General features: G+C 36.2%; 4 protein-coding genes across 6 annotated transcripts; 3 read left to right on the plus strand and 1 right to left on the minus strand.

Moving 5' to 3' along the window:
* Positions 1-728: 728 nt before the first annotated feature.
* Positions 729-6,955, plus strand: cdip1 (cell death-inducing p53 target 1). Of its 3 annotated transcripts, none has more exons than XM_030140977.1 (6): positions 729-852; positions 1,751-1,809; positions 2,132-2,281; positions 2,434-2,580; positions 3,842-4,118; positions 5,559-6,955. In XM_030140977.1, exons 3-6 carry the CDS (start codon positions 2,206-2,208, stop codon positions 5,668-5,670), a joined length of 612 nt encoding a protein of 203 aa, XP_029996837.1. In that variant the 5' UTR covers positions 729-852; positions 1,751-1,809; positions 2,132-2,205; the 3' UTR covers positions 5,671-6,955. The 3 variants fall into 3 exon arrangements, with proteins under 3 accessions (XP_029996837.1, XP_029996838.1, XP_029996839.1); XM_030140978.1 differs by having other exon boundaries at positions 2,140-2,281; XM_030140979.1 differs by lacking the exon at positions 1,751-1,809 and having other exon boundaries at positions 758-852.
* polr3k (polymerase (RNA) III (DNA directed) polypeptide K) lies at positions 6,949-9,748 on the minus strand. The gene is made up of 3 exons (XM_030140982.1): positions 9,526-9,748; positions 9,287-9,374; positions 6,949-7,704 (listed from the first exon to the last, which is right to left on the minus strand). The coding sequence occupies exons 1-3, from the start codon at positions 9,634-9,636 to the stop codon at positions 7,577-7,579; spliced, it is 327 nt and encodes a 108-aa protein (XP_029996842.1). The 5' UTR covers positions 9,637-9,748; the 3' UTR covers positions 6,949-7,576.
* Positions 9,749-10,167: 419 nt separating this feature from the next.
* On the plus strand, positions 10,168-13,182 carry snrnp25 (small nuclear ribonucleoprotein 25). Its single transcript, XM_030140981.1, has 5 exons — positions 10,168-10,571; positions 12,221-12,311; positions 12,436-12,541; positions 12,650-12,724; positions 12,819-13,182. The coding sequence occupies exons 1-5, from the start codon at positions 10,362-10,364 to the stop codon at positions 12,874-12,876; spliced, it is 540 nt and encodes a 179-aa protein (XP_029996841.1). The 5' UTR covers positions 10,168-10,361; the 3' UTR covers positions 12,877-13,182.
* A 461-nt stretch (positions 13,183-13,643) lies between these two features.
* LOC115423938 (lipopolysaccharide-induced tumor necrosis factor-alpha factor) lies at positions 13,644-22,180 on the plus strand. Its single transcript, XM_030140980.1, has 6 exons — positions 13,644-13,949; positions 17,390-17,539; positions 19,032-19,166; positions 19,246-19,323; positions 21,382-21,529; positions 21,657-22,180. The coding sequence occupies exons 2-6, from the start codon at positions 17,398-17,400 to the stop codon at positions 21,763-21,765; spliced, it is 612 nt and encodes a 203-aa protein (XP_029996840.1). The 5' UTR covers positions 13,644-13,949; positions 17,390-17,397; the 3' UTR covers positions 21,766-22,180.
* The last annotated feature ends 110 nt before the right edge of the window (positions 22,181-22,290 follow it).

Raw genomic sequence — 22,290 nt, forward strand, 5'->3', positions numbered from 1 at the left:
AGCTTCATTGTCCATTTTAAAGAATTTGATTTAATAATCAGAAGGCAGTTACATTTTGACAGGAAGTAGTCAAAGTTAGTTATTAAATAGGAGCTATACTTCAAAAGAAACCCTCACAAAGTCAGTATGTGGGGCAGTGTTTTAATATGTAGGACATGGAATTAAAGATCCAAATGTAGTGTGGTCCCTCATAAAGTGGGACACATGGTCACTCTAGGGTCCTTTCACACCAGATCAATTAAAATTCGGAACTGCTATAAATTTTGGCTAAGAGATTGTATTCGTAAATAAATTATCAAATAAAAATGATGTGAACAAATTTGCTAAATTTATGGGACCTTGCAGTTGTGAATTTGTGTGCACTCTGAACCTCACCAGATGTTTATTGTGCACTGGATTAAGTTGACATTTGTGTTGCACATCCAAGAAACCCCTCAATGACTATAATTAAATATTTCAAAAGTTGTTGAATATTTACTGTAATCAAGTAAAGATAACTAAATTACTGATATGATATGATATGATATGATATGATATGATATGATATGAATCAGGATGGAACAGAATGCGAGCTGAATTTGGAACAGTTCTATAAAAACACAGGTCTTTCTCTTATTTTGGTACAATAGTGTCATATGGTGTCATCCTCAGTTTTGTGTGTTTGGCTCGGTACATACTGACACACATCTGTCATTTGTTACTGTATGCTTTACACGCTGTGCCTTGTCAAATGATCGTTGTGACGTCATGGTAAATCCGTCTCAGCGGATGTTGATTCCCGTCAGGAGGGTCGGACTGTTAACGTCAAACATTTCAGTCACACCGCGGGCAGCTGCGTTTCCCCAAACCCAGGTAATTTGGTGTTTACTCCAGCGACCAACGCACCAACACACTGACAACCAAATATGTCGATAGTGTTGTCGTTTAGTTTATATCTGTGGGACTTAACGGAACATGTCTGTCTTGTGTTGTTTCTACAATGGCGACGCCAGCTAGCTAACGACCGCTAGCAAACATTAAAAGACTTCTGCTTTGCATAAGCTAAACAAACGGAGTCTTGTCTTAAAAGTCACCTCAGCAGTTGAGCGCAAACAGACTCCCTATCGGCGGTTCCACAAACACCTGGAACGTGTAGACGCGGTATATTATCAAACTGTTGTTATCGCTACACCTGCGCTTTACAGTTACTGAGCTAGCTTAACGGCCGTGTTACCAGTTAGCTAACGTTAAATTGGGTTAAACTGTAAAAATATAAAGTTCCGCTTTCAGTCAACATCAGTACAACTTCCACCAGCCTCACTTACGTAAGTAAGTTATTCATGGTTAGTTGTGCAAGTCGCTTTGAGCTGGATTATCTGGACAAGGATTAAAAAAAAAACATCAGCTAGCTAGCGTTAGTCGGTTAGCTGAAAATTGTTAGCATTAACTGACCGAACCGTACCCAGTCTAAAGTTTAATGGACACGATTTCTAACATGAACGAAACTTTGATGTAACACTGAGCTAACACTGAACATATAAGGATATTGAGCCATGAGCGCTGTTACAACAGGAAAGACAGCTGTCAGTGTGACAGTTACCCACAGAAGCACATGCGGTGTGTAGGAAAGGGAAAGTATCTCTCATCTGTTTTAAAATGGTAAAATCTATCCTGTAGGTTTTTATAGTTAATTACTTGTCACCATCTGTAGGGTTTTACTTTTTCTGATATTCTGATCTAAATGGAACTCTTTCCTTTTACTGCATTACAGGTTGTGGCACGGTTGCTCTTTTCTGTAAGGGGATTTTTGCCTTTGCCCAGTACAACCAGGTAAATCCCCTAACCTCCATGTTTCTTTTACTTAGTAGAGGGTACATCTGTAAAGCTTTATTGTGTGGATTATCAGATGGGAACTGCAAGTGTTTCAATTTCTTTCGTTTTACCAACACCCTCCCACACACAGACATACACACAGAGCATCCATCATGCAGCATGCATTATTTAACCAGGCGTGCTTCCTTTCAGTCTAAAACCTGATAAGTGCCTCATTAGCTTCTCTAGCTATCTTTGGAATGTTCTCTAACTCAAAGGTTGTCTGTGTCAGAGAACAATGAGCCATGGTCTAAATCTTGGATGCATTTCTTTTTGTCAGTGTGACAGTCCAAAGAAGAGTTGTGAGTGGAGCTCCGTGTCCAACCCCTTTCCCTGTACAGACATCCGGCCAGTATGTCCAGTGATCCTCCTCCTCCGTACCCCGGAGGCCCCAGTGCTCCGCTCATTGAGGAGAAGAATGGGCAGCCAGGTAATGAAATAAACATGTAGAATTCTAGCTTTTGGAAATGAGGATTTGTTGAGCTACATTTTCCAGTCATTTTCAGAACAATATCATCATCATGTGTTATGTGAAGTGGTATGAATCACAAATATACAACTGTGTTTGTTATTTTTCATAAGTAATCAGAAGTGCTCCTCAAGGACAGCCCCAGCCTCCAGACTACGGTCCTCCGCCATATGAGGCCCCACATCCAGGCTTCCTCCCCCCACATGTCCCTGGAGAAGGGCCCATGCCTATGCCTATGCCTATGCCAATGCCACCACAAGGTACTACAGGCTCTCTGCAAACATAAACAACACCATCAAGCATCCAAGGCATCTGCCAGATATATCACTACCACATGTAATTACATATAAATCTGCCAAACTTTATTTGTTTGGTTCCTTTTATACAGGTTAATGTTATGTGAAGTGCATCAGAGATGCATATTAAGATAAAAAGTAGTATAATAGATTACAAAGTAGGATACAAAAGTATGATGAAACAAAATTGTATAACATTATAAAATAGCTTGCATAAATTCTATAAATCATACTTAATCATAGGAAAATACATTTTATTTTTGAGGTGATAAAAGGGAGATTTGGAGACAACCAGTTAAGGTACGAGTGAAAGACCGTGGCAGGGTTTCTTGCCTGAGGAAAAAAATTGCCTGACAATTCTATTGACCAGTTTCTATCGGCTTCATAAAAACTGACTGTAGCTTCAGGTTTGCTTTTGAAATGCCTAGATATTAATCCCTAAAATTTAAAGGGAATCCATTGGTGAATATAAAGTGACAATTGATTAGTAATAATCATTCTGCATAGAGGCAACAGTTGTCTCTATTTTAAAACTTGCAAATAGGAGAGATGGATTCACCATCTCAGATATTAATACCTGAAATTTAAAGGTAATCCATTGGTGAATATGAAGTGGTAATTGATTTGGAATAATCATTCTGCAGAAAGGCAACAGTTGTCTCCATTTTAAAACTTGCAAACAGGAGAGATGAATTCACCAAGCACTTCAGAGTCTCTTGGAAGTGTACAGTTACAAGCAGATATTTATACGCATGAATAATAATAAAGACACATATCTGTCAAACATCAACATGTGTCAGTTTGCATTAAACACCATTTAAATCTCATGAATTGTTGCTGAGACACTTCACACAAATTCCACAACACCACACAGCTTAACTCTGGCTGTACATGTTCCTGATTTATGTTTTAAAGTGAAAATTAACATAATTTACTTAGGATTTGTAATATTTACTCACTGTTTTGTATCAGTGCACTTACTCCTTTGAAAAATGTAAGGTTATTGAAGCATTAGTTTTGCTATTGATTTCTGGATCTGGAAGTCTAAAACTATGGACATTAAGCTGCAAACTTCGGTGGTAATTAATTTGGATTTAATGTTGGATATGACTTATTGGAGTTTTAAGTAATTTCATCAAGTCACATCGAGACACAGTGCATTCAATCTTTATTTACAATGCTTCACATATAAATACTTAAGGTTGTAAAATGTTTTTCTGTGCAGGTGGTCATTACCCACCTCCACCCGGGCACTTTCCTCACCCCATGCCTGGACAGATGGGTCCTGGTCCCAGTCACTTTGTCAACATGGGGGGCCACACAGCGACTGTGTTGGCTCCTCCAGGAGCAGCCACCACTGTGACAGTACTGCAGGGGGAAATGTTCCAGACCACGCCAGTGCAGACTGTGTGTCCACACTGTCAGCAGGCCATCGTCACCCGCATCTCCCACGATGTCGGCCTCATGAACACACTCTTCTGCCTCTTCTGCTTCTTTGTAGGGTAAGTTCAGCATGGGTCAGAGGTCATGCAGAAAATAGGAGGAAAAAAAGGCTGGTGGCATTTGTTTTTTTAGCTATGGGTGTGTGTTTGCCGTACATTCTTCTCTGTACTTAAGGATAACAGTGGCTGAAAAGTAGTCAAAGTAGCTTTTTTTTTTTTTTTAATGAACATGTCTATAAAGACAAGAAAAGACCCCTTTTAAGCATTGAGCACTTGAAGCTCAAATGAATGCCAGCAAGCTCTAGCACACATCAAACCTACTGGTTTCACTTTCTGTTGTAGCTGGTGGTTACCACCCAGGTGCAGTTGCATCTGTTCATGTGGAACATCCAAATGAAGATGGACAAAGTAACGAACAGTGACTGTGTAGACGTTGTAGTGAGTTGATAAATATGAGTTCCCCATACAAGCTCCAGAGACATTTTATGTTCTTATCTAGTCTTTGGTGTTTTGTGTGTTGTATATTTGCATACAGACCTGTTATGACCTTGTTTGCAGCGGAATGTTGAACTTTATTCAAATGAGGGTAGATGGGGTTGGTCTAGTCTTCAGGTCACAGAATATCAAAGGGAAAGTAGTCTATCACCATGCTACAGCTACATTTTTACCATTTACTTTTTTATAATTTGAAATCCAACATATTCTGAAGCTGCAGAGATGAGATTCACTGACATTTATGCCCTAGCATAAAAGTTCAACATGCGGGTGTTCTGAGTGTACATTGTATACAACATCATATCTACTGTTTTTGCACAGTTCAAATCCAATTTATCTGTATAGAATTATATGCAAAAATATTATTGATTCTTTGTGAAGTAATGTAATATTTGGAAGCAAATCAGTTCCTTCTCAGCTGCCATCAGAAGCCTATTCTCATGCAAATATAAACAAAGCTGCTATTGAGGTTTAGATTTGATTATTACTGGAGCAGGACAAGTTTAAAGTAAAGATGAGGTCCAGTCTTTTAAATCTCTATTCAGTCTTCTGTCAGAATTTTTGCTGTGTTTTAAAACATTTTGACTTCCAAGTAACACTTGGCTCTTGGACAGTGAAACCAGATGAATGAAATAATGAGTTGCAGTGCAAGAGAAGCAAAACATATGTAGTTTTTATTTTTTTTCATTTATTCTTTGCTACCCATTAACAATCCCAGGAATCAGATGAAACTACTTACTGACATCAAATTGTCGTGTGTTCATTCAAATCTTGTCGCTTCACAATAGGAGTGAATCATCTCATTTATTCTTGCTTCTTATGTATCTTGAATGTTTTGGATCCAGTTGTGTATAGACTCAGCAGACTCAGTCTTAGTAACACATTAACAGACTCATGAAATGTACTGTCTGGCTATTCTAATGCCCCCTTAGTTGATGCTTTAAGGCCAACATGTCTGAGCATTGTATACACTTGTTGAATATCTTTCTGTGTTTCTTTTTCCAGGTGTGATCTTGGCTGCTGCTTGATCCCCTGCCTGATTGATGACCTCAAGGATGTGACACACACCTGCCCTTACTGTAAGGGCTACATTTACACATATAAGCGTATATGCTAACCACCGACAGCTGTTTGCTACAGAGACATGTACACAAATTCACAGCTCCTCCTGCTGGTAGTGACAGCCCCCCCCCTTCCATTTTTGCAAAGTGTTGTGTAACCCTCTTCCATTGTAACTGCAGTTTTTCTCATTTGTTCACATATTTACTGTATATAGGCCTCTTTAACTTAAAGCATACTGCTTTCATGTACAAAGATGCATTTGTCTCATGGAGCAACAGAAGAATAAAGGCGCTTAAACATCCACAGAGGCAGCAGGCACGCCTGTATGTAAAAACAGGAGAAAGGTTCGTAATGTTACGCATGTAAGTGGCAAAAAAAAAATCCTACTGATAAACAGTCAGCCTCATTTAGGAAAAGCTGTGAAAACAGTCACTTTATTTATTTGGATTCATCTGAGTCTAGCCTCTGCAGGTGTATTGAAGTAAAATATGATCATCCTGTGTATTTGTTTTATTTATGTTATATTCACTGTTTAACATGATAATACTGTATTAAGAACTGTGAACATTTCAGTCCATGTTTGTTAATTTTATTCTAATGGACCTAATGTTTCCTTATTTCACCATCCCTTATTGAATGTGAGTTAACTAATCATTTCATCTTGTTGAACTAATGCATATGCTCGTTTTGGGAATGCCCAAGGCTGATATTACCTGCGATATTACGGTATTAATAGAATTTTCTGGGCTCTAGTGAGTGGTCACAAAATGTTCAGTGATTTGTAAATGAGCTGTTCAGTGCCCGCTCTTCAGGATGTATCTAATTTTTGATAATAAAGCAGATATGTGCACTTTAATTTAGAAATTTGCATTTAACCCTCTAATGCATTTATATGAAGGAAAAAATACTTATGCTAATCAAGGGTTCTCAGTTTTTTGATTTACATGGTCCTCAGATTAGCAAAGACCTGACCTTGAGGTTTTTATGTTGATTTGTTGTTTGCTAATTGATGAACGTCGAGTTAAAACCAACATTTATGCACTCCTGAGTTTAGTAAAATAGGAGCTAGCAGACTGAGGATTTAGTTTTTCTAACAGAAAAAAAAACTGCATGTCATCTCAGTGTGTCCAATTCAGGTCTTGTTTCTGACGTACCAGGTCACAATAGATCATCCTCTCACTGGTACGGCTGATTTATTCTTGATGCCACAATAATCATAGAAAAGTGTGTAAGTGGCACTGTCATCACCAAGCCTCCTAATATGGTATCAGCCCTTTAAGATGACCTGCGCTGCTCAGATGCATGTTAGATGACAAATACAAATGTCTTAGACTAATACTGTAAAAGAACATCTGTTAGGAGTTAGCTTTAAATAAACAATTACAGCAGATATCTTTGCAAAATTGTGTCTGAGGTTCATACAATCAATGAAACCGTCGTTCCGCCACAGCATGCCCCATCTGCGGTTCACCTTTGCTCACCGGTGCAGAGTTCGTCTGCATGAGCCACACGTCGTCAAATGAATCGCTGGTTTCTTGACTGTGCATTTGAAGTTTTTCTTTTTCTTTTCTTGAGGCTAGCTAAAATGTGCACGAAGGCCAGTGTGGAGATGAAGGACTGCGTTGAACTTTGAATACACTGTATCATATGCCATTGTGGTGGAAAATGCTGGTGTGCATTGCTTTCTAAATGTCTGTGACGATGTAAAACTATGTACGACAAATTTGTTGGACTGTTGTATACAGCTACTATTTTATCAATAAAAATCAGAACATGATTTTCTAGTGAAACACATTTGAATTTAATCTATCAACAATGCTTGTAAAGTAAATACAGTTGGTAAAGGTCAAAAGAAAAAGGGAAGGTTTTAGTTAAACCAGCTATGACTGTACAATAAATTAAGTACGAGGGAAGAGCAGAATAATTTGTGCCAAACAAGTTTTTTCACAAGTGCAAAGGTGTTAATCTCTCCATCTGTGTCCGCATTGGGCATTGCAGCATTTGTAAAAAGTCGTCATCGGTTCATCTGCTGATCTGGTTTGAATCTGCATGAAGTATGCCCGAGGATGCTCACACTTGGGACAAGTTTCTGTAAATGAATAAAATGTACAACATCACTATGACGTCATGAGTACTCCTAAGAAATGATACTGTTTATTACATGGAAGTGAACTTAAGGCTAAAAATATTCACACATCTGTTAAAAATCAGAGCTGGTTTTGTTAACAGATAGTACCAATAGTGTAAGGTCTTAGACACTTAACAATGCATCAAATTCTAGGTGACAGATGGTTTATAGATAGTGACAGTGTATTAAGTTTTACTTGTGGTATTAAAACTGCCTGGATGCAGTTACTGCTGGCTGAGAGGTAAAATGCTCAACATTAAAATTATGCAGGGAAAGATACTGTTATCTTGCATTCAGTGGTGTGTCAACAAAGGCAAATCTGAGGTGTTGCAAACACATGTATTACATTTGCGTAAAAAAATATTAGACCAAAAGTCATCAAAAACAATGGTTATGCAATCAAGTCCTAACTCCTGTGTGTATCATGTACTAAAACAGACAGAAAAGAAAACATGGAATGCCTAAAAGCACTGTTTTTGTCAGTACAATGCCATAGATAAGGGGTGGGCAATCCTGGTCCTCGAAGGCCGGTATCCTGCATGTTTTAGATGTTTCCCTCTTCCAACACACCTGGTTCACATGATAAGCCTATCATCAAGCTCTGCAGAAGCCTGATAATGACCTTCAGGTGTGCTGGAAGAGGGAAACATCTAAAACATGCAGGATACAGGCCCTCGAGGACCAGGATTGCCCACCACTGCCATAGATATTGATCTAAGAACTGAAATGATTTTGGTTATTCTCAAGAAAACCATGGAAAATGGCAAGATATCAATTCTGAAATTAAACTCTTATGAGCTATTTTTGTTGCAATCCTTACATTTGTCCAAACAAATGTACCTTTAGTTGTACCAGGCATTTTAAAATGACCAAAAACTCAAAAGAAACAAGGGGTGGTCTAAGAATTTTTTCCGCAACTATAAATGAGGACAGTTATAAGCAGCTGACAGCAAACACTGAATAAAGAACTTCACAAAAAAAAAAAAACAAAAAAAAAAAACACCACCTCTTTAACATACAAACTATATTACACTTCTGAAACTACACTTTTCACAGCCACTTTCAACATGCAATTCCAACAATTTTAACAAGTTGTACATTTCAAGGCTGTTTTTATTTTACTTTTATGTGGCACTGTTTGGCGTGATGATGATAATAAATGATGAAGAGGAAAACAATGTAAAGAGTGATAAAAAATTAGGGAGGTATTTGTGTGCCAGTAACCTCTGCAGAATAATGTACAGCACAGGTATGACATCATCAATCTTTGCAGTACAGTACCATACTAAATCCAACATATATTGATTAACCAGGGAAATTCACTCCTACATTAACACTACTACATACACAGTACCATGATGCAGTATGTACCATCTGTTATATTCATATTTTCTAACGTTTGACATTTTTTACTATATTTTCAAGTACAGGCTATGCTCTATGTTTTGTACGTGTGTATTTATTTAATTGTGGACCTACAGGAAGACCGGGTTTACTTCAAGTTAATGGAGATTCTAGCAAATAAACAAACTAATAAACCTACCAGGAGTTGAGTCCACATTTTCCCAAGCTGCAGCTCCACCCAGAACATCATCCACCTCTTTGAGTTTCGGGTATTTCCTGTTGTTTACCTGCAAACACGAACATAGCAAACAAAGCTATTAGAATCTAGCACCAGCATTCCCATAACACAAATACTCTTAATTTCAGATCAGACTAATGTATACGTATAATTGTAATGTAGGCTAACCGCACACTTCGTATAGCTGTAAGCTAACCCACCTTTCTTGTGATGTTATGTATGTAGGGACAAGTGTTGCAGGCGAATCTCATACACTTCTGTCCTTCCTCGACGATTAAAACATTCCCACAAGTTGGACAAAACAGAAGCATTTTTACCCGAGCCACAAAGTAAAATATGAAAGTAGTTTACTCTGTTTTATACGTACGACATCACTTCTCTAGCCGTAAACAGACGCATGTGGTAAAGCACCGGAAGTAACTCTTCTTCTTCGCTTTAATGGTGACCTGCTGTTCGGTAGAGCATTAGCACCACCAGCTGTTGGTAGATAAAGCGTTTAATATTCTCGTATCTTTTAAATATTATTTGAAAACTTCTATTATTGCAAGCGGATATAATTTCCTAGTCAATATCCCTCGTGCACACGGCATATTTCGGCTGATTTCTTCATAAAATGTGAAATATTTCCGAGGAGTTTAAGGGTGCAACCGTTTTACAGCTCGGAAGAAACAACATAATAAAGACAGATTTATCTTTAGTTTAGTGCCCACTTTATACGTTAGTAAAAATCTTATTGAATAATATTGAACCAAATAATACTTATCTGTTGAATTAATCATTGGTAAATTAGTGCCTGGATTGAAAACTACTAAGTAGGAACAGTTGTTCTGAGCTATATTTTACACCGGTGAATAATTAGTGACGTACACACGGTTTGTTTATCTCGCAGCCGCGGAAAAAAAAATCCAATTGAAACTTTTACATGGTTGTTTGTTAAATCTTCTTTTTCTATTCCATTCCATACACTTATAAGTCATTTTATTTTGCCCAACAAACAGGCCTCCAGGTCCAGTTTGTTAAAAGGCTCCAGTTTGTGATGGAGGAGCAGAGTCAGGACTCTGCCTCAGGAGAACAGACTGTGAAGAAGGAGGAGGTGGAAGAGGAGATCCTGAAGGAGGAGGAGGCTGCGCCAGATGCAGAGGAGGAGGATGAGGAAGCTCTTCCTCACTCAGAGATCTTAGATATTTTCGAGGAGGGACTCGCTCGGCTTGTGCAGGATCCTTTACTGTGTGATCTGCCAATTCAGGTCATTATGTTTACTCACTATGTACACTGCTCTGGGACGGAAATGGCATTTTTGTATTGGTGATACAATATAATGAACATGAGAAATTGTCAAAATATTTATAACGGCTAAAATTTGCTTAGATGTCTTATTTACAGTATGTCTTTGTGCATAAGAAATCAATATAAGTGAATCCCCAAAGGAACTTTTTGTTGGTAAATACAAGTTATGCAAATTTACAGGATTTCAGTTCTGTTCCAACATGTTGATGGTCATATGAACTATGTTTTCAAGTCAAAAATGTCCAATTTCATCACAATTAATGCTATATTTTCATGTCACAAATGGCCAAGTTATATTTTAACTGAATTTACCTGAAAAACAAATATTCTATTCTTTTAGATTCCTAATTTTTCTTACACAATTATATAATACACATCACATGTTTTATTTTTACAGGTTCAATATGGAGTATGGTGCTGATCCATCCTGCTTATGTTACGCAAATACATACATTAAGAATGTCACACGTCACTTTTTAAATCAACAGTTGTATAATAATAAGCATTTTTATAAAGAAATAACAATTCTATATTGTTATTTACTCTTTAGTATGATGATAAACTATACAATAAATAATTCTGATACTAGTTTTTGCACAGCGATCAATTCTGGAAACGGTGACATGGCTGGCGAGCATCAGTATGATGGGATCTGTAACAACCATGTCACATCCATCCACTGCCACATTTTGTGTTTTTGTTCAGCTGTTATTGTTTTAGATCCACAACACTAACATTTATGAATAAGAGGAGAATTAGCAATAGTAAGTATATAAGTTTATTATTAATAAAGTACTGGTACTGACCAGATCATCATGGGTAATATCACGTCCATCCACCAGCAAAAGTTTTCACATACACGTTCTATTCAAAATCCAATATTTCTGAAAATATAGCTTCTACTGTCAAATAATATCAGTAGTCTGTGCACAAATGTATTAGCATTATTTCAACACAGTTCTATGCATTTCTTACAACTTTTTTTTTTTTTTTTGGACAAAAATGGCCACTCATTTGACATCCTAAGTAAATTTTAGTCGATTTGAAAAATGTTTGTGACTGCAAAGTTCATATTAATATCTAAACAACATAATACAGATACTGAAAAACAACAAAAACTCAATCTTAAATAAAAACATGAGACCCATAACATGAGTTGTTAACTCCAAAAAATACTTTTTTGAGCCCAGGAAGCATCCTTTTTCCAACATTTCCTGAGCACATTACAGATGTTTCGACTGATAGTGTGCATAAATCAGCACTTTGAAGAATAATCCTTATTTTCAGTCACAGCTTTCATGCATCCTAGCGTGTTTCACACCTGTCTTTCATATCACATTGTGCTAATTTGCTGCTGTGGGTGCAAAAAATATGAGCACCTCATGTGGTCAGCCATCTTTCCACTGATCACATTCAAGAGGTTCACATTTGGGTTCAGGTGTGGACGTTGGGCGTGGTCTCTTAACATTTCCCGAGCTGTCTGTTTTCTATATTTCTATGAAATCCTTTTTGATTGAACTCCTCAAAGATGGTAGCACTGGACAAAGAGGGATTTGTCAGATTTACTAAGTCTGAACTCAACTGAAATCTTATTGTCCTTAACTTTAGGTGACACTGGAGGAAGTCAATTCTCAAATTGCTTTGGAGTACGGTCAGGCGATGACAGTGAGAGTTTTAAAGGCAGATGGTGAAATAATGCGTAAGTATTGAGATTGTTATGTTGTTCCATGTTGCAGCATTATAAAGAAAATGACAATTAATATGCACATATGATTTAGTCAACCTTTAACACAACCTTTTTTGCTTTTTCATTGAAAAAAAAGCTATAGTGGTGGTGCAAAATGCTACCGTCCTTGACCTGAAAAACGCCATTTGCAGATTCATGGAGCTGAAACAGCAACGTGAAGGTGGAGTGAAACACATCAGCTGGTAAATTTACACATGCAACAACAACTTGTAACAGAGAATTTTTGCCGAACGAAACAACCAAATTATTTTTATGCAGATTCCAAACATTTGCTCCTTTTTGTTTTACAGGAGATATGTTTGGAGAACGTATCATTTAGTGTTCCAGGGAGAAAAGCTTGAAGATGACAAGATGAGGTTAAAGGAGTAAGTATATGATTAAATCACCTCATTTGTCTACACCTGTTATTTTTCAACACTGACGCATATTTCTCTGTCCTTATTTGTTTTTTCTCTGAAGCTATGGGATCAGAAACCGAGATGAGGTGACGTTTATGAAACGACTGAGGAAAAAGTAGCATAACACGCCCAATATTTCTCATGAAATGTGGGAGAACAGTTTCCTGCTACATGGGAAGGTTGTTTCTGTACTGAACAATGGAAATGGTTGTATTTACATGGTTTTTTTTGGTCAGTCGTGACAGCGAAATATAGACATGAGCTGCTTGTGCTAACCTATGAATGTATCAGTTTCACATGCATTTTTGTGTTGTCTTTTTGTACCACAGATTTTAACCCTTTCATACATAGTTGTCACACCAGTGGACAGCTTGTATATTCATGGGTTTTGTTGTTTTAGTTGCATATCAGCCAACACAGTGGACACTTACACATCATCCCATACAGTGCAATTCATACTGTTACTGTAAATATGCTGTTCTTGAGAAACCTGATCTGCAGTGACATGTTTTAGTGTAAATCAATAAACAAAACAGTCTTTTTTTGCATATTATCTCCATGAAGTGAATAATAACTAGTATTAGAGAATCTTAAAATGTGGGAAATTATCTGATAAGCAGCATAAAAATGTTTTTATTGCTTAGTTTTCCATATCACTTTCTGATATTAAGTTTTAAATACATGTTTTGTAGCTTAAAAAATTAAAAGCATGGTGTCCGGCTGAGTGGACATTTTTGTAACTCCTGAAAAAAACAAAAACAAAAAAACAAAACTGGATCATATTGTTTTTTCATGCCTAAAGAATAAAAACACTCAGGAAAAATATCTTGAATAAGGTTCTCATAATTCATGCATGAAAGGGTTAAAGTGTTGCTGCTGTAAATACATTTTTTAACGTTGCAATATTAATAAAATACATAAAAAACTTTTAAAGTCTTCTTTTACTGCCAGAGCACAGTCAAATATAGTCCCCTGCAAATATTTAAAGGTGGCAGAATTTTATTGTGATGTAATTTGCATAATATGTTAACTGAGCTTTTATTTAACAAGGGTGTTTTGTATCCTTGTCCAGAGAGGTGGGAGTAGTTACTGTAAACTGAATTTCCTGGTCAAGTCAACACTTATTGACTTGTAATCCTAGTGGCACCTGTATCGGATTAACTAAAACTGACAGCAGCTGAAGACGATACAGGTAACGCACATATTTTCTGTTTATCTATAGTATTTTCATATTAATTTAAAACAATTCAGCTTGAGTTTGACCTTGTGATGTTTTAAGTTGTTACACCTTGGCCTACTTTGGGCTGAAGGGGTATTGTAATCGTTTTGTCATCTGTCCATTCAACAACGTAATCGCATTATCTGAACAATGCATTGAGATATCCGTACCAAATTTATACTGTGGATGCATCTTGGCATGGAACAGAAACCGTTTTCCAAGGTCTTTTTAATGATGTAATCGCATTATCTGAAGAATTCATTGAGATTTCTGCACCAAATTTACACAAAGACAAACTAATCTAAATTATAGGGCAGTAACTTTCAACAGAATCTTACACTATGTTTGACCGAGGGGTATTAAAAGTGAGCAGAACGTTTTGTTTATTTTTATTATAGCGTAGTTCTGTGGTGACAGATTTCACACTTGTCGTGTTTCTCAAGCACATTCCAACACAAAACAGTCTAAAAGTATTTTCCAAAGCTTGTTTTGGTACTAAAACCATAGAGACCCTGAATATTTTCAAGGAGGAACTTGCACAGTTTTGTTTCTTTACATAGCATTTCTGGTACTATTACATTAACTTAATCTGTAGTTTGATATAAAGTGTGGAACATTTGATGGCAGTTACAAGTGTGATGTAAATGCTGCTGGCATTAGATCCACTTCCTCTTTAAAATGAAGTTATGTTTATCTGAGGCAGCCATAAATGGATATTTTGCATATTTAATACTTATGGTGTCTGGAGTTTTGAATCCTATTTGGTTTTGTTACAGTCTTTTATGGAATTGGAATAATCATCCAAACATGCTCCACACTTCCAGCAAGTTACAGTGGTCAGTGTTTTAAGATACTAATCATGTAACTTCTATCTTATATAATGAGTTATATAAAGCGGTGGCCAAAATTACTACAACACCCGACAGATCTGAAAATACTAACATTTTTTTTTTTTTTGCCTCCAAAACATTATTTCATTTCCTAATGTTAATGAAACATGCAGAGGGTTGTTCTCAGCACAGTAAATATCAGATAAAGTGAGTCCTACTGTTTTCAACCACTTTCAACATTAATATTTACCTCCGCCAAGGAGGTTATGTTTTTGCCAGGGTTTGTTTGTCTGTTTGTTTGTTTGTTTTGTTTGTTTTGTTTGTTTGTTTGCCTGTCCATTAGTGTGCAACATAACTCAAAAAGTTACGGACAGATTTGGATGAAATTTTCAGGGTTTGTTGGAAATGGGATAAGGAAGAAATGATTAAATTTTGGTGGTGATCGGGGGTGGGGGGACCCACGGGGGGCGCCACTGATCAGCCTTGGCGGAGGTCTGCACTCTCCGAGTGCTTCTAGTTACTTACTGTACATCAGGGGTGTCAAACTCATTTTTGTTCAGGGGCCACATTGAGCCAAATTTGATCTGAAGTGGGCCGGACCAGTGAAATAATAACATAATATTATATAAATAATGTCAACTCCAAACTTTCTTCTATGTTTTAGAGCAAAAAAAGTAAAATTCTCCAATGAAAATGTTTACATCTATCAACTATCCTTTAAAACAATGTGAATAACATGAACAAACTGAAATTTCTTAAGAAAACTAAGTGCAATTTTAACAATATTATGTCTCAGTTTATCATTTACACATGTGAATTACAACTTACATATCACAGTGGATCTACAAATACACAAAATATTTAATAACAGGCAGAATATTGTTAAAATTACACTTCAGACATTTCAAAATGTTTATATTTGTTGAGGTTATTCGTGTTTTTGTGAAATGATAGGTTGTTTTAGTGTAAATACAGTAAAATGCCATGAAAATTTTTACATTTACAAAGAGAAAAATTTGGAGTTGTGAGTATTTATAGGTTATTTATTTATTTTTAAATTATCTTTTTATTGAACATTATAAAATACATTCCACATACAGCTGGTACATAATGGCTGAGTTTTTTGTTTGTTTTTTTTGTTTTTTTTTTCCCCTTTTCCATCTCTCTCCACTCTCCTCCAAATGTAATATCTTTAAATTAAACATGACAATCAAAAAATAGAAAATATAGAAAAAAAAAAAGAGAGAGGTAAAGACATCCTCATTCTTTTACTTTAAATCAAATTAGGGAATGACCATTCCTTTCCAAGTACACAAATAAAATTATGCCCGGGACTTCGTGGTTCTATGCATTCCACCATACATTTGCCCAGTTACACTGACAGGGTTTTACTATGTTACCAGTGCAGGGAATATATTAAACCAAAACAAAAACACAAATATAATTGACAAGAACAAACCAAACCTCTGTAGCATGAACTAGGGTTTGTTTGTTTGTTTGTTTGTTTTTTTCCACAATATACATCTCAGATAAAATCAGACCTAATTGGTTTTATGTACTCTATCCAGTTTTCCCAAATTCTTTTAAATGTATCCACTTCCAGTCTCAGAGAAAAAAAATAGCTTTTCCATCACATAAATATTGTGTATTACCTCAACCCAGTCCTCAGCCTTAGGTACCTCAATCTTCATCCACTTTCTGGTAATTGCTTTTTTGCTTGTAATCAGCATTATTCTATAAATATGTTTGTCGAGTATTTATACGTTATTATGATAGGATTTTACTGATCTGACCCACTTGAGATTAAATTGATCTGTATGTGGAACCTGAACCAAAATGATTAAAATCTCAGTGTAATTTTTGCATTTCACAAATTCATCCCAGGGGCCAGATTGGACCCTTTGGTGGGCCAGATTTGGCCCCCGGGCCACATGTTTGACACCTGTACTGTACATTCAGCAGAATCACACAGCTGTGGCTATATCACCATCAGTTTAACCATGATCACACGAGGAATTTGGCTTCTTCTGTGACGGAACATGATTGTGTGACATTTACAGCCAAATAATGTTTGTTTATTGTAAGGAGAATGACTTAAATGTCCTTATGAAGGCTCTGTTCAATGGTTTACAGAACATTATGATGGTTTTGTAGATGGAAATATTTTAATGGCAAATAAAAAACAAAACAAAACCCCAAGAAACAGATGAAACCTCTCAAATATGCAAAGAATTCTAATCATTTTGGCCACTGCTGTATAACATATCCTGTAACTACAATAAACAATAATTTGTCTCTTTTTGCAAGTGCCAGGAAAACTGTTTTGTATGTTCAGACACGTGGAAAATGGTTTTAGGCTGTCAGAATGTCAGTAAAAGTTGCATCTGTCATCCCATTAGAAGCCCATTAAAATGACAAACCAAAAAATATCCATTAAGTGCTTGTGGTATCAACTGTTCTCACTGCAAAATATCCTTTGCAAAACATTTTGGCATGCCAGTGTAATAAGTTCCAAAGATGGCCTTCAAGCTTTTACAAAAAAAAAAAAAAAGTGGTAATTTGATGATAATCTGTGTTTTTTAGCATTCGCCATGACATCATCAGAGCAAGAGCTGAAGAGGATATCTGCAGAGTTGAATCATGTTTCACTTAAGATCTCTCAGCTTCATGAACGGAAAAAATTCCTGGGCATCGTGCAGGAGCTGAGGACTCGTGCAGAATTTGAAAAAACAGGTGACGTTTTTCCGAAGATATGTCAGGAACTCTTACCCCATTAAAGACAGATATTCACCACAGAGCAATGAAGAACACCTCCCATACGACACTGTATACCTTAACTATAATGGGGACATTTCTAATCTTCATAACTGTTCTAAACTTTATCCAGTTATCTGCTTTTTTTCCTCAAATTTACCACTCCATCACCAAAGACAACCATCTATTAACCCTCAAAGACCTGAACAGTCACTGGTGACCACAAGCATCTACTGATCTAAAATGTCTAATAACTTTTGGGCCACTAATCCTATCATTACATGTAAATAATTCAGTTAAAATGCAGTTTTTCAGATTTTCATAATTATCAGATTTGACCCATTTGGATGCTGAGAGGCTCTTTAGTGAACATGGAAACACCGTCATCTTCTACAACATTGATTCACCAGTAAAACCCATGGAGTTGGATCAATGACAGTGATTATAAATGTTTGTTTTTATGTTTAGTTAATTGTTGTAATTTGCTGAAAAAATGACAATTTCTTCAGTTTATGAAAGAATTAGATAAGGTCCACCCAACCTGTGAACTCCCAGAAAGTTTTATTCACCACAACATTGTGGTGAATAAAAGTTTTTTGGAGCTCAGAGGTTGGGCGGACCTTATCTGATTCTTTCATCCACTGTTTCTTTGGGATCCTGCACACCTTTTAGTGACTGGATGTGCGTGTCATGACCTCTTTTCATCAATTTCTTCAGTTTACTCTGTTTTGACATAATAACGATTTAATTTTAGAGTTTTTATGATGATCAGTAAATTAAATATAGGAAAATACCTGGTTTTCACTGAAAAATGGCAATAAATCACTTAAGAATACTCTGTTTTGACATAACGATTTAATTTTAGAGTTTTTATGATGAGCAGTAAATTAAATATAGGAAAATACCTGGTTTTCACTGAAAAATGGCAATAAATCACTTAAGAATGATAAAATGTAGAGAAAATGTATTTATAAGTTGCCACATAAATAGTTGTAGGCCTTTAAGGGTTAATGTCAGGGGTTAAAAACTGAAACATGAAACTAAATATGATCTAAAACACTTTGGAAACATAGGCAAAAATGTGAAAAATGACCATTTTTGATCATGTTGTGTTATCTTACTACTTCATCACTTAAAGACACTGATATACTCTTATTAAAATTCCTCTAACATTCTGATTATAGGTCAAGATTTTTGGAAACATACCAAAACCCGTACATAATGACCACTTTTGTAGCTTCTCCACTCTCGGAGGTGAAGACCTGGGAAAGAAACCACTCAAAACACCTCAGTACCTCACTTCACCTTTCCAGTTATTTACCTTTTATAATACAACTGCATTTTCATGACTTTGTAATGCAGCAGAATGAGTTTATCCACACCGGGTTGTCAGATTGCATCTGGGTTATTTCTGCCATCTTACATGCATGAGACATCTCAGTATGCTATTTTTTTTTTTTTTATCTTGTAGAGGAAGCAGCCGAAAATCAGCATGAGATTGACAGGATTGAGCAAAAACTGAAAGAGTTGGAAGACAGAAAGTCTGAACTCCAGCAGAGCCACGACAGAATCCTTAATGTCAACAATCCTAAAAAAAATGTGAAAGGTATGTCTAAACTCACTGCAGAAAATAGTGATTTCTCATATTACAGTGTTGTTACAACCACAGAGGTTTGTGTTTGCAGGTGGGGGTGTTCCGAACCAGAGAACTGGACCTGCTTCTGGGGGTATTTTCTATGTGGAGGCTCCTCCGACTGTTCCTGGTGAGTTGGTCATCTACAAAGATCCACTTTAATAGTTCAGTGATTATACTAAGCAACTTTAAAAACGTACATTTAACTCTGTAACACCAAACATATATATGATACATGAGTTTTAAAACCCTCTACATGATCAGTGTGATATTCTTTTTTTCTTGAAAATCCTGATGTATACAATTAGATACATGCAATACACGGAAAATCCACCAGGGGGGAGGAATTTGTACACCAGAGGCCTTTCCAGTGACACTACAATTGTCATTAATTGTCATTAACCCATTCATGCATGAATTGTGAGAACCTTAATCAACATGTTTTTCCTGAGTGATTTTCATCCCTCTCTGGGCATAAAAAAAAAAAAAAAATGCGATTGAATTTTTTTTTATGTATCTGTTTTTCATGGAGTTACAAAAATGTCCACTCAGCTGGACACCATTTGATTTTAGAAGCAAAGAAACATGTATTTACTGATACACTGTGTGAAAACTATGAAATAAAAACATGTTTAATGCTGCTAATCTGATGTTTTCTCACATTTTATCATACTCTAATACTAGTTATTACTCACTTCATGGAGATAATATGCAAAAAAAAAAAAAAAAAAAAATTGTTTAAAAAAAGCACAAAAAAAATCCTGGTAATTACAGTCTAATAACAATTAGCATTTTTTTGCACTCAAACATGTTACTGCAGATTAGGTTTATCTAGAACAGCAAAGTTACAGTAATGGTATGAATTGCAGCGTACGGGAAATGCATAAGTGTCCACTGTATATGGAACTAAAACAACCAAATCCATGAATACACAAGAGAACACCTTTGAACAGCTGTCCACTGTAGTGACCACTATGCATGAAAGGGTTAATGAGGAAGGAAGCAGAACTTTGCCAATTTTAAAAAGGAATTACCAATTTGTTCAACATGTTTTTGTTATAGTATGCTTTTGTTTGTTTAGAAATATTAATATTTGAGCATTGAGACCTGATGTATCAAATATGATACAAAATTAAAACTCTTAAATGGAAATTGATATTTGAAAAAAAAAAAAGTTTTTGGTTGCTCAGAAGGACCAATAAAGGCTCCAGTTTCAAAGAACTGGGATTTTCTGTTAATGATATAATGGTTCAGGCTTTACAGGGTTAAAAATTTGCTAGAATTGTGATGACATGCACTCAGATGCTCCAAAAAGCTTCTCAGACACACAATATACTGTTGTTCTGCCTGACTGATTGTGCTTTTTCTCAACCACAGACCAATTTATGAAAGTTGTCCTCAAGTGTACAAACTGGGTAGGGGGGGGGGGAATATTGGGATGGGCTACATTGTTAACCAAAAATGTGTAGGCTTTGTACTCATGTGACTCTCCTTATAAAAACCCTGAAGTAAAAATGGGGAAAATGTCTGCAGCAAAAATGCCACGCCTTGTAAGAATAAATAATACAGTCAAATTTGTACGGCCTGATTGAATAAACCCTTTCCTTGATTCAAAATCGTGTGTGTATGTCTCCCAGAATGTGCGCAATAAGAACAATAACTATAAAGGGAAATATAGTCCATGAATTAAAAGTGAAACATTCATACATTTCGTTGTGCGTTTTAAAAGTTACCTAGTGTAGTTTTCACATGGCACTGGATTCTGCCAGTCACTGTAATATACATTCATTTTATTCTATTCTATTCTTGTTCTATGTATCATGTATTATCTTTTGTTAATATTCTGATCTTTTATTGCTGGAACTTTATTTTCATTTCCCTCTGAATGTTCATTTTATTTATGTAAAGCACACTGAATTGCCTTCATGATGGAAAATGAAGTGTATTTATACACTTCATTTTACATCAAATTTTAATGACCACATAAGTTTATTTCTAAATAAATTTACGTGGTCATTGAAATTTTGCTAAAACCACATACTTAAAAATCACTTAAGACGTAAACCTTTCAAAACCTGATGATTTATGCAACTGGAGATATTTTATAGTATTTTAACTGTTCTCAATGGGCTGTATTTGATTTGATGTAACAGGTAAATGTCTCTCCATCCTCATCTTTCTTTAACAGCTCCGACGGTGATTCTGGATCTGGAAGAGCTTCCCCGGTATCCGTCCAAGACTCAGTGTCCAGAGTGTAAAGAGTTCGTTACCACGGAGACATACACATCAGTCAGCAGTGTGACCTGGCTGGTGTGTATAATGACAGCTCTGATTGGGTAAGAACCCGCTCCCGTTCATTCTGTCGATACATTTGCATGAGACCTTGTTGAGCTTGTTTCTATAACAGTTTGTTTTCTTTCCTGGTCCTCCCTCTTTTTCTTTTTAATTTGTTTTTCTTCCCAGTTGCGTGGCCGGTTGTTGCCTCATTCCTTTCTGCCTCGATAGCCTTAAATCTCTTACACACAGATGTCCCAGATGCCGATCATCAATCAGAACTATTAAGAAGCTCTGAAAGAAAAACAGGAGGAGAAGCTCGGGCTGATGATTAAGTAGTGTTTATCTGATATTCTCTACTGTCATTAGAGAACACATGTGGTGTTGCCTGTATGTAAATATGTAATATTTTTGCTTTGAAGGACACATTTGTACATTAAAGTTTTTAAATTCAGATCAATATGGCTGTAAAATGCATTATTTTAGTCTTGTACAAAAACAGTGCTTTTAGGCATTCCATGTTTTCTTTTCTGTCTGTTTTAGTCACATGATACACACAGGAGTTAATACTTGATTGCATAACCATTGTTTTTGATGACTTTTGATGGTCTAATAATGTTTTTTCAGCTACCGATAAATGTAGCGTGGTCCACAAATGCATCGTGTAATACACAGGTGTCAAACATGTGGCCTGGGGGCCAAAACCGGCCCGCCAAAGGGTTCAATCCGGCCCCTGGGATGAATTTATGAAATGCAAAAGTTACACTGAAGATATTAAAAATCAAGGATATTAAAATAATTTTTAGGTAAATTCAATCTAAAA

Source organism: Sphaeramia orbicularis, chromosome 8 (assembly GCF_902148855.1).
Source record: "Sphaeramia orbicularis chromosome 8, fSphaOr1.1, whole genome shotgun sequence".
NCBI classification, from domain to species: domain Eukaryota; kingdom Metazoa; phylum Chordata; class Actinopteri; order Kurtiformes; family Apogonidae; genus Sphaeramia; species Sphaeramia orbicularis.